This window comes from Cherax quadricarinatus, chromosome 55 (assembly GCF_038502225.1).
Source record: "Cherax quadricarinatus isolate ZL_2023a chromosome 55, ASM3850222v1, whole genome shotgun sequence".
Lineage (NCBI taxonomy): Eukaryota > Metazoa > Arthropoda > Malacostraca > Decapoda > Parastacidae > Cherax > Cherax quadricarinatus.
The window spans coordinates 13268222-13280824 of record NC_091346.1 but is presented as its reverse complement, the minus strand read 5'-3'; the positions used below and the strand labels follow the sequence as shown (position 1 = coordinate 13280824).

Genomic DNA, 12603 nt, shown 5'->3' with positions numbered 1-12603 from the left:
GGACTGAAGAAAGTTCGATATTTGAGGTTCCACTGTAATAATAAAATAATATAATAATAATATATAATATGATACGTAATAGTACAATAATATGATATTTTTCATATTATTTTATGTAATTTTTATGTTCTGATAATTACAATTTATAGTAGTTCTTGTCATTTCATAACCAATCTTTGTTCTGACACTAGTATTAGGTACTGAAATTGTACTCTAATTGTCACAAACAAACTGACAGGTGAACATTTACACCTGCCTTGGGAATATATACAAAGTATTTATAGGTCCCAGCAATGTTTTGGATATGTGGAAGTATATAATAATAATAATAATAATAATAATAATAATAATAATAAGAAGAAGAAGAAGAAGAAGAAGAAGAAGAAGAAGAAGAAGAAGAAGAAGAAGAAGAAGAAGAAGAAGAAGAAGAAGAAGAAGAAAGAAGAAAGAAAAGAAAGAAAAGAAGAAAGAAGAGAAGAAAGAAGAGAAGAAAGAAGAAGAAAGAAGAAGAGAAGAAGAAGAAAGAAGAAGAGAAGAAGAAGAAAGAAGAGAAGAAGAAAGAAGAAGAAAGAAGAAGAGAGAAGAAGAAGAAGAAAGAAAAAAAAAGAAGAAAAAAGAAGAAAGAAGAAGAAAGAAGAGAAGAAGAAAGAAGAAGAAGAAAGAAGAATAAAGAAGAGAAGAAAGAAGAAGAAAGAAGAGAGGAAAGAAGAAGAAAGAAGAAGAAAGAAGAAGAAAGAAGAAGAAAGAAGAGAAGAAGAAAGAAGAGAAGAAGAAAGAAGAGAAGAAGAAAGAAGAGAAGAAGAAAGAGGAGAAGAAGAAAGAAGAAGAAAAGAAAGAAGAAGAAAGAAGAGAAGAAAGAAGAGAGGAAAGAAGAAGGAAGAAGAGAAGAAGAAAGAAGAAAGAAGAGAAGAAGAAAGAAGAAGAAGGAAGAAGAAGAAAGAAAAGAAGAAAGAAGAGAAAGAAAAAGTAGAAAAGAAGAAGAAAGAAGAGAAGAAGAAAGAAGAGAAGAAAGAAGAAGAAGAAAGAAGAAGAAAGAAGAAAGAAGAAGAAGAAAGAAGAAGAAGAAAGAAGAAGAAGAAAGAAGAAGAAAGAAGAAGAAAGAAGAAAAAGAAAGAAGAAAAAGAAAGAAGAAAAAGAAAGAAGAAAAAGAAAGAAGAAAAAGAAAGAAAAAGAAAGAAGAAATAGAAAGAAGAAATAGAAAGAAGAAAAAGAAAGAAGAAAAAGAAAGAAGAAAAAGAAAGAAGAAAAAGAAAGAAGAAAAAGAAAGAAGAGAAAGAAAGAAGAGAAAGAAAGAAGAAAAAGAAAGAAGAAAAAGAAAGAAGAAAAAGAAAGAAGAAAAAGAAAGAAGAAAAAGAAAGAAGAAAAAGAAAGAAGAAAAAGAAAGAAGAAAAAGAAAGAAGAAAAAGAAAGAAGAGAAAGAAAGAAGAAAAAGAAAGAAGAAAAAGAAAGAAGAAAAAGAAAGAAGAAAAAGAAAGAAGAAAAAGAAGAAAAAGAAAGAAGAAGAAAGAAGAAGAAAGAAGAAGAAAGAAGAAGGAAGAAGAAGAAAGAAGAAAGGAGAAAGAAGAAGAAAGAAGAAGAAAGAAGAAGGAAGAAGAAAGAAGGAGGAAGAAGAAGAAGGAAGAAGAATGAAGATGAAAGAAGAAAGAATAATAATAATAATAATAATAATAATAATAATAATAATAATAATAATAATAATAATAATAATAATAATAATAATAATATGTAATAATAAGTTCCCTTGTAGCATGAAAAACAAGTCCACCACTGACAGTGACGTGATAAGATGAGATAACATTTGATAAGAGCTGACATTTGATGAGCATATGCAGGGTGTAGTGATAAAACTTGATAAGAAAAGATTAGAAGTGACATTTGATGAGCATCAGCCCTCGCTTTGTTTTCGCTGGTACACAAACATGTCTGTCTGTTTATTTGTCTGTCAAGCTCCCTGTCTATCTGTCTAGCTTTCTGTCTCAGAGAGAGCCACAAAACTGCGTCATCACGTTTACTCATATCTTCAAGGAGAGTTTAGCACTTTGTCTGGATTTTTTGGGTTATCCTAGGTAATTTACACTATGTATACTTGTATTTATGTGTACCTGTGAGACAGAGATAGAGACAGATTGAAAGAGATAGACAGAGACAGACAGAGATAGACATAGACACAGACAAACAAATGGAGCCAGGCCGCCAGCAGCCGGCCAGCCACACAGCTGACCAGCCAGGTGGCCAGCCAGCCAATCAGCCTGCTGAACAAATATTACGTTCCAGAATTGTTTCTCTTTACTTAGGGCATAGGTTATAAGACATTCTGAAAGGGTGTTGCACGAATGTTGCACATGGGTTATTATTGAGGTTTTTTGATGTTTCCTCGACCACTTATGGCCACATCCACCTCAAAGCCACTAAACTCTGGGCCAACATTACTTTCCTCTTAAAATGAGAGAGGTAATACTACATGAAATCAGTGAATCCCAGGTGTTTGCCGTGCTGTTTGCTCTAGCTGGCGCTCATTTGAACTGGTGATCCCACAAGGTACTAAGTAGTCCCATATATTTTTAACCCTTTCAGGGTCCAGAGGCCAAATTTCAAAGAGCACACCAGGGTCCAAGAATTTTAAAAAAATAATTTTGTTATTTTATCTTATGATGCAACATCCCAGCAATTCCAGGAACAGCTGTTAAAAATTGACCACTGTCTGGAAAATCTTCCAGCTCCTGCACCCAACATCTTGCTCCTGGGGGATTTCAACTTAAGGCACCTAAAATGGAGGAATATAGCAAATAATATTGTTGCAGTAATAACACCAGGAGGCAGCTCTGATGAAAACTCACACTCACACGAGCTTTTAAATCTCTGCACAAAATTCAATTTAAACCAGCAAATAATAGAGCCTACTAGACTGGAGAATACACTAGACCTCATCTTCACTAACAATGATGATCTGATAAGAAATGTCACCATATAAAAAACAATATACTCAGATCACAACATAATTGAGGTTCAGACATGTATGCGTGGAGCCCCAGACCGACAAAATGAGACTAGTCACGAGGGAGCATTCACCAAATTCAACTTCAATAACAAAAACATAAAGTGGGACCAAGTAAACCAAGTCCTAACCGATATAAGCTGGGAAGATACACTAAGCAACACAGACCCCAACTTATGCCTAGAACAGATTAACTCGGTGGCACTCGATGTATGCACAAGGCTTATTCCTCTAAGAAAAAGGAGGAGTAGATGTAAAATAGAAAGAGACACGCGCTCCCTTTACAGGCGATGGAAAAGAATAACAGAGCGGCTAAAAGAGGTCAATATATCTGAAATGCGTAGGGAGACACTGGTCAGAGAAATAGCAAGCATCGAACTTAAGCTAAAAGAATCCTTTAGGAGTCAGGAATCGCGGGAAGAACTAAAAGCCATAAATGAAATCGAAAGAAACCCAAAGTATTTCTTCTCCTATGCCAAATCAAAATCGAGAACAACGTCCAGTATTGGGCCCCTACTTAAACAAGATGGGTCCTACACAGATGACAGCAAGGAAATGAGTGAGCTACTCAAGTCCCAATATGACTCAGTTTTTAGCAAGCCGCTAACCAGACTGAGAGTCGAAGATCAAAATGAATTTTTTATGAGAGAGCCACAAAATTTGATTAACACAAGCCTATCCGATGTTATCCTGACGCCAAATGACTTCGAACAGGCGATAAATGACATGCCCATGCACTCTGCCCCAGGGCCAGACTCATGGAACTCTGTGTTCATCAAGAACTGCAAGAAGCCCCTATCACGAGCCTTTTCCATCCTATGGAGAGGGAGCATGGACACGGGGGTCGTCCCTCAGTTACTAAAAACAACAGACATAGCCCCACTCCACAAAGGGGGCAGTAAAGCAATAGCAAAGAACTACAGACCAATAGCACTAACATCTTTGAAAGGGTCCTAAGAAGCAAGATCACCACCCATCTAGAAACCCATCAGTTACACAACCCAGGGCAACATGGGTTTAGAACAGGTCGCTCCTGTCTGTCTCAACTATTGGATCACTACGACAAGGTCCTAAATGCACTAGAAGACAAAAAGAATGCAGATGTAATATATACAGACTTTGCAAAAGCCTTCGACAAGTGTGACCATGGCGTAATAGCGCACAAAATGCGTGCTAAAAGAATAACAGGAAAAGTCGGTCGATGGATCTATAATTTCCTCACTAACAGAACACAAAGAGTAGTCGTCAACAGAGTAAAGTCCGAGGCAGCTACGGTGAAAAGCTCTGTTCCACAAGGCACAGTACTAGCTCCCATCTTGTTCCTCATGCTCATATCCGACATAGACAAGGATGTCAGCCACAGCACCGTGTCTTCCTTTGCAGATGACACCCGAATCTGCATGACAGTGTCTTCCATTGCAGACACTGCAAGGCTCCAGGCGGACATCAACCAAATCTTTCAGTGGGCTGCAGAAAACAATATGAAGTTCAACAATGAGAAATTTCAATTACTCAGATATGGTAAACATGAGGAAATTAAATCTTCATCAGAGTACAAAACAAATTCTGGCCACAAAATAGAGCGAAACACCAACGTCAAAGACCTGGGAGTGATTATGTCGGAGGATCTCACCTTCAAGGACCATAACATTGTATCAATCGCATCTACTAGAAAAATGACAGGATGGATAATGAGAACCTTCAAAACTAGGGAGGCCAAGCCCATGATGACACTCTTCAGGTCACTTGTTCTATCTAGGCTGGAATATTGCTGCACTCTAACAGCACCTTTCAAGGCAGGTGAAATTGCTGACCTAGAAAATGTACAGAGAACTTTCACGGCGCGCATAACGGAGATAAAACACCTCAATTACTGGGAGCGCTTGAGGTTTCTAAACCTGTATTCCCTGAAACGCAGGAGGGAGAGATACATGATTATATACACCTGGAAAATCCTAGAGGGACTAGTACCGAACTTGCACACGAAAATCACTCACTACGAAAGCAAAAGACTTGGCAGACGATGCACCATCCCCCCAATGAAAAGCAGGGGTGTCACTAGCACGTTAAGAGACCATACAATAAGTGTCAGGGGCCCGAGACTGTTCAACTGCCTCCCAGCACACATAAGGGGGATTACCAACAGACCCCTGGCAGTCTTCAAGCTGGCACTGGACAAGCACCTAAAGTCAGTTCCTGATCAGCCGGGCTGTGGCTCGTACGTTGGTTTGCGTGCAGCCAGCAGCAACAGCCTGGTTGATCAGGGGCTGATCCACCAGGAGGCCTGGTCACAGACCGGGCCGCGGGGGCGTTGACCCCCAAAACTCTCTCCAGGTAAACTCCAGGTATGAAATGGTAGAGAATCTTTTTCTGAAGGTAATAAAACAAAAAGTATGAAATTTGCTGGAAAATTTACGAAATTATGCTGTCGCGAATTTTGATGTGTCAGCGATATTTACGCATCGGCGATTTTGCCGGCTTTGACTCCCATTTTAGGTCAATTACATTAATCCAGTCAACCAAATTCTTAGCTATTTCACTAGTATTACTTCTATTCTATCAATTGAGCACAAGAAATTCCCAAGTCAACTGTTTCAACTACAAAATAAAGTGATTGGAAATTGGTAATTTGGCCAATTTAATGCAAAGTTCAAAATATTCCAGTTTCAAAATAGGGTCCAGAATAAACAATGCAGGCATTCCTGGCACTAAACTAACATTTTTTCTGTTCATTAGTTACATTTCTAGGCTTTACAAATGAATTCCATTTTGATTTTTAATTCACATAATGAATTTTTATCAAACCAAAAACTAAAAGATTTACTGTCATGCAATATTGTAATAATTGTATAAATAATATCAGCACATTTGTGAACATTTGCTGGTGTCTTTTTTTTTTCTGTGTCATACACATGCAAGATTTCAGGTATGTCTTGCTACTTCTACTTACACTTAGGTCACACTACACATACATGTACAAGCATATATATACACACACCCCTTTGGATTTTCTTCTATTTTATTTCTAGTTTTTGTTCTTGTTTATTTCCTCTTACCTCCATGGGGAAGTGGAACAGAATTCTTCCTCCGTAAGCCATGTGTGTTGTAAGAGGCGAATAAAATGCCGGGAGCAAGGGGCTAGTAACCCCTTCTGTATATATTACTAAATGTAAAAGGAGAAACTTTCATTTTTCCTTTTGGGGCACCCCGCCTCGGTGGGATATGGCCGATATGTTGAAAGAAAGAATTAACAAACCCCAGGAAGGGTTGGAGGGAGAGGGTGAAAGTGGTTTTGAGTATGGAGTCGAGCATCTAGAAGGCATATGTATGTTCAATAGGAATTAGTGGAGACACACATGCTTTGGGGTTTGACATATAGTGGATCCCCGGTATTCGATATTAATCCGTTCCTGAGAGCTCATCGAATACCGAAAATATCGAAAAGCGAATCAATTTTCCCCATAAGAAATAATGGAAATCAAATTAATCCGTGCAAGATACCCAAAAGTATGAAAAAAAAAATGTTTTACCACATGAAATATTAAGTTTAATGCAAAAGAATTACAATAACCACAATACCAATAGAATAATAACAATAGAATAATTGACACTTGCCTTTAACGAAGATCTGGTGATGATTGATGGGAGGACGGGAGAGTGTGGATGGTGTTAGTGTTTAGAAGGGGAATCCCCTTCCATTAGGGCTTGAGGCTACCTGGAGGTTACCTGGAGGTTATTCCGGGGATCAACGCCCCCGGGGCCCGGTCCATGACCAGGCCTCCCGATGGATCAGGGTTACTTCCCTTCTTCTTTAATGCCACTAGGACCAGCTTGAGAGTCACTGGACCTCTGTTGCACAACAAATCTGTCCATACAGCTCTGTACCTCCCGTTCCTTTACAATTTGTCTAAAATGGGCTACAACATTGTCATTGTAATAGTCACCAGCACGGCTTGCAATAGCTGTGTTAGGGTGATTTTCATCCATAAAGGTTTGCACTTCAACCCACTGTGCACACATTTTCTTAATTTTTGAAGTAGGCACAATGGATTCCACAACTTGCATAGGCTTCTCAGGGTTAGCCCCAAACCCTTCAAAATCTTTCTTAATTTCCATACTAATTCTCATCCTTTTTACCACAGGGTTAGCACTAGAAGCTTTCTTGGGGCCCATGGTGACTTATTTTTCAGAAACAAGCACCAAAAATAGTGATAATATGGAATGTACCGAATGTATCCTTAGATGCACGCACACTGGCTGGCTTGTAAACAATGGCACACACGGGGCAGTTCAGGCCACACGTGGACACGTCTTGTACGAATCGTATCGAATACCGGGTTTTCAATCGGATACTGAGGCAAAATTTTTGCATTAAAATGCATCGAATACCGGATTTATCGAATACCAATGCCATCGAATACCGGGGGTCCACTGTACTGTTGTTGGGACAAATGTAGATAGACTAGCACCATATTATTCGGAGAATATGGATTGCACAGGCAGACAGATTACAAAGTTGCCAGAGCCAGACTTAGGAGAGGAAGTGTTGAGGGAGGTCAGGTTGGCGTAGAGAGCAGGCTAGAGCCGCATGGGCCTACCTCGGTGCCTGACATCCAGTGAAATTTTAGAAATTAGCCTAGACCAACTCACTCTAGTGGGAAGTATGTGAAACAAAAGGTGTTGACCCATTGTCAGAGTGTGAGCAAGGTAACATTTATGTAGGGATTCAAGGAAACTGATCAGTCAAACTTGAGTCCTGGATATGGAAAGTGCAGTATTTGCACTGCGAAGGATAGATGGGGATGTTATAGTCCAAAGAGTTATTTGAATTGTGATATCCAGATGCTTCCAGCAAGACAACAACCGACTGATAAATGTGCTTCCTTCTTTGGGTCACCCTGCTTTGGTGGAAAACAGATGATGCAATAAAATTATATTTTTTTAAACAAGTGTTAGCTCAGGATTCGATGGAAATATGTGTAATATGGGATTTACAAAAATATTATGTGTGACTTCTAAACTTAATTTTAAATTTCCATGCAATGAATTTTAAAAATCTGATTTGGAATTTTATTTTCTACATAATTTAGCTACTGTTAACATCACTCATAATAAGTGGGAAAAGTAGGCTGCTTGACAGAATATACTAATTTTTGTTCATTATTCCTTAAAATTTTAATAAACTGAATAATAAATGGTTATCACAAAATTACACTGTGAATACAGTTTGACAAGTGGTCTTTAATGGACATACTGTTGGAGTGTGAGCAAGGTAACTTATGAAGGGATTCAGGGAAACCAGTTAGCCGGACTTGAGTCCTGGAGGTGAGAAAGGCAGTGCCTGCACTTGGAAGCAGGGATAGGGGTTACAGTCAGAGGGGTACTCTGATTATGATGTAAGCACACTTCTGGAAAGACAAATTGAATAAATGATGGTGATTGCGTTTTCTTTTTTGAGTTATCCTGCCCTGGCAGGAAACAACCGCTGAGTTAAAAAAAAAAATGGCTTCTTACCCTATTTCTTCTCCTGCGACGAAGTTGCTTTTGTAATGCATCTGTAAGAGAGTCCTCATTATCTGATGATACATCCAGGTTCAATGGATCATTAATATTTGGTGGGATAATAACTCGTACAGCACCAGAACGTTTGGACACTGCAGAACCAGTTACTTCTACACTGCCTAATCTGTAAAAGAACATTATGTTGTTTATTTGAGTGGAAGAGCAAATTTAAATTCAGTACAAGTATGGTATATAAAAAGTAGAGCTATACAATTGTATCTCAACAGAACCAACACAAAGTTGGTGAGGAAAATTCTAACATCTGCTAACCTGTGAACTGAAACATGTATCAATATGTATCTTCAAGTGCATTCATCTCTATCTTAAAATGAGAGGAAACAGTATCATTTGACCCTTTCACTGTCTAGGCCCCTAAAATTAATATTGTTTCCAGTTTCCCTTTTTTTTTAATTATTCTTTCTTCTGAAATGATAAAGAATCTCTTCTGAAGGCAATGACACCAAAAGTACAAAATTTGATGGAAAACTTAAGGAATTACACAGATGCAAAACTAGCAATCTCAGTGGAATTTATGAATTGATCATTTCACAAATTTTGAGTCCTACTTTAAAACCCACATCTTACACCTACATAAAAGTATTGGTATCACTGTATTCTGGTAAACTTCTCTTTACTCACAGATACCTTAACACATCACCTACTTTCTTTCTCCTACACTTATTCTGTGGTTCACCTTATCTTTCTTAGACCCATCTGCCTATATGTCAGTTCCTAAGTATCTGAATACACTGTATTCATTACTTCTATACTCCTTAGCTCCAAGCTGATATCCCACCTTTCACAGCCTAGACTTTTAGTTAAACCTAAATAAAACTTACAAGGGCTAATGAAACAGCAATGGGGAAAAAATATGAGAAAATAACTGCATTCCTGGTTTATCCATCTATGTACAGTAGAGCCCCACTCATGCAGCAGGTTAGGTTCCAGGTTACTGCTGGAAAGCAGACATCGCCGGAATGCAGAATGCCATTTTTTCCACTTATAAATGCATATAAATGCCAGATAACAAGTTTACACTAACATATATTAAGTTAGCAGTAGAACTATGTATTAAAAAACAATAAAAAGTAAAATACATACACAGTACACTCATTATTTACCTCGAAATATTTGTAGTCTTAATGCTTTGACTTATATGTACTCATAAATTCTAGTGGCTTCAAATCAAGCAGGCAAAAGCTGGTAGGCCCACATGTGAGAGAATGGGTCTGTGTGGTCAGTGTGCACCATATAAAAAAAAATCCTGCAGCACACAGTGCAAAATGAGAAAAAAAAAAAACTGATCGTTTTTTGTTAATAAAAATGCCGACTTTATGGTCTATTTTCCTATAGTATTTATGGTTGTATTCTCGGTTTTGTGGTCTCATTTGATAGAATTGAAAACATATTATAGAAACAGGTGATTTTGATTGGTTTTACTATGAAAAGAACCTGGAAATGGAGCTCAAAGTAGGGGAAATGTTTGATTTTTGCCGATGTTCAAAAGTAAACAAATGATGTAATTTTCCAATAAATGTTCAAGTAGCCATTCTAATATGCAGTCATGAATGGGTTGACATTATTTATACAATTATTACAATATTGCAGTAGTCTGCATAACAGTAAATCTTCTATTTTTTTTTTGAATGAAAGTTCAAAATAGAAAGCAAGAGTAATATCAGAGGGGCCTGGAGACATGACTGATGAACAAAGAAAATGTTATTTTAGAGCCAGGAATGTCTGCATTGTTCATTCTGGACCCTATTTTTAAATTGTTATATTTTTTAATTTTCATGAAATTGGCCAAATTGCAAATTTCTGACCACGTTATTGGGTAGCTGAAATCGGTAAATGGGCATATTCTTGTACTCAATCAATAGAAAAAATGGAGTTCTAAAGAAATAGCTATAAGTTTGGTAGACTGGAACAATGGAATTAGCCAAAAATACGGCTCAAAGCGAGCAAAATCGCCAATTCGTAAATATCGCCACGGTTGCTAATTCCGCGAGAGTGTAATTCCATCAGTTTTCATCAAATTTTGTTCTCTTGGTGTTATTACAATTGGGAAAAGATTCTATATCATTTCATAAGAAAAAATAATTTTTTTTTTCGGAAATTTTGCGACACGAGGAGACACCTCAGGATTTGGGGTTGCAACAGTCAAGGGGTTAGTGTAGGGGAAAAGGTGAGTAGTATTTACTGTAAGAAGTCAGGTGTGGTAGCCCTCGTGGCCACCCCAGCCACACAATATACTATGATGCTTCAAGTGCCCTGGAGTGATAAAATGCATATACAGTACACTCATTATTTACCTTAAAATATTTGTACGTGGACCCTCGACCAACGTTGGCATCGTCTAACGTTAAATCCGACTAGCGATACATTTTAACGCAAAAATTTTGCCTCGACTAGCGCTAAAAAACCCGACTAACGCTATTCGTTCCGTTTGAGACGTGTCCACTTGTGGCCTGAGCGCGCCTCACTTGTCCCATGGGTGCCAGTGTTTACAAGCCAGCCAGCCACTGCAGTCCCATCCAAACATACAACCAGAACATTTCATATTATCACAGCATTTGTAGTGATTGCACCTGAAAATAAGTCACCATGGGCCCCAAGAAAGCTTCTAGTACCAATCCTACAGCAAAAAGGGTGAGAATTACTATGGATACGAAGAAAGAGATCATTGCTAAGTATGAAAGTGGAGTGCGTGTCTCCGAGCTGGCCAGGTTGTACACAAAACCCCAATCAACCATTGCTACTATTGTGGGCAAGAAAATGGCAATCAAGGAAGCTGTTCTTGCCAAAGGTGCAACTATGTTTTCGAAACTGAGATCGCAAGTGATAGAAGATGTTGAGAGACTGTTATCGGTGTGGATAAATGAAAAACATATAGCAGGAGATAGCATCTCTCAAGCGATCATATGTGAAAAGGCTAGGAAGTTGCATGACGATTTAATTAAAAAAATGCCAGCAACTAGTGGTGATGTGAGTGAATTTAAGGCCAACAAAGGTTGGTTTGAGAGATTTAAGAATCATAGTGGCATACATAGTGTGATGAGGTATGGTGAGGCTGCCAGTTCGGACTACAAAGCGGCTGAAAAATATGTGCAGGAATTCAAGGAGTACATAGACAGTGAAGGACTGAAACCTGAACAAGTGTTTAATTGTGATGAAACAGGCCTGTTTTGGAAGAAAATGCCAAGCAGGACCTACATTACTCAGGAGGAAAAGGCACTCCCAGGACATAAGCCTATGAAAGACAGGCTTTTATTCTGGGCTAACGCTAGTGGTGATTGCAAAGTGAAGCCTTTATTGGTGTATCACTCTGAAACTCCCAGAGTGTTCAGGAAAAACAATGTCTTCAAGGCTAATTTGTGTGTGCTGTGAAGGGCATTGGTCACTAGGTACTTTTTCTATGACTGGTTACACCATGCATTTGCCCCCACTGTGAAAAATTACCTCCTGGAAAATAAATTGGATCTTAAGTGCCTCCTGGTATTAGACAATGCTCCTGGTCACCCTTCAGACTTGGCAGAGCGACTTTCTGTGGACATGAACTTCATTAAGGTGAAGTTTTTGCCTCCTAATATCACTCCTCTCCTGCAGCCCATGGACCAGCAGGTCATTGCAAACTTCAAGAAACTGTACACAAAAGCTCTGTTTGAAAGGTGCTTTGTAGTGACCTCAGAAACTCAACTGACTCTAAGAGAGTTTTGGAGAGATCACTTTAGCATCCTCAATTGTGTAAACATTATAGGTAAGGCTTGGGAGGGAGTGACTAAGAGGACCTTGAACTCTGCTTGGAAAAAGCTGTGGCCAGAATGTGTAGACAAAAGGGATTTTGAAGGGTTTGAGGCTAACCCTGAGAATCCCATGCCAGTTGAGGAATCCATTGTGGCATTGGGGAAGTCCTTGGGGTTGGAGGTTAGTGGGGAGGATGTGGAAGAGTTGGTGGAGGAGGACAATGAAAAACTAACCGCTGATGAGCTGCTAGATCATCTTCAACAGCAAGAGGCCACACCTGAGGAAACTGCTTCAGAGGAGGG

The 12603-nt window shown here is 38.6% G+C and overlaps 1 protein-coding gene across 1 annotated transcript in view; it reads right to left on the bottom strand.

The window, feature by feature from the left end:
- Window positions 1-12603, bottom strand: part of LOC128699029 (7SK snRNA methylphosphate capping enzyme) — a gene marked incomplete at its 5' end in the record, with an annotated part of 106885 nt that overhangs the window by 73300 nt on the left and 20982 nt on the right. Inside the window, 1 exon segment of the mRNA XM_070096832.1 lies at window positions 8510-8681. Coding sequence (XP_069952933.1) covers window positions 8510-8681 — 172 coding nt within the window.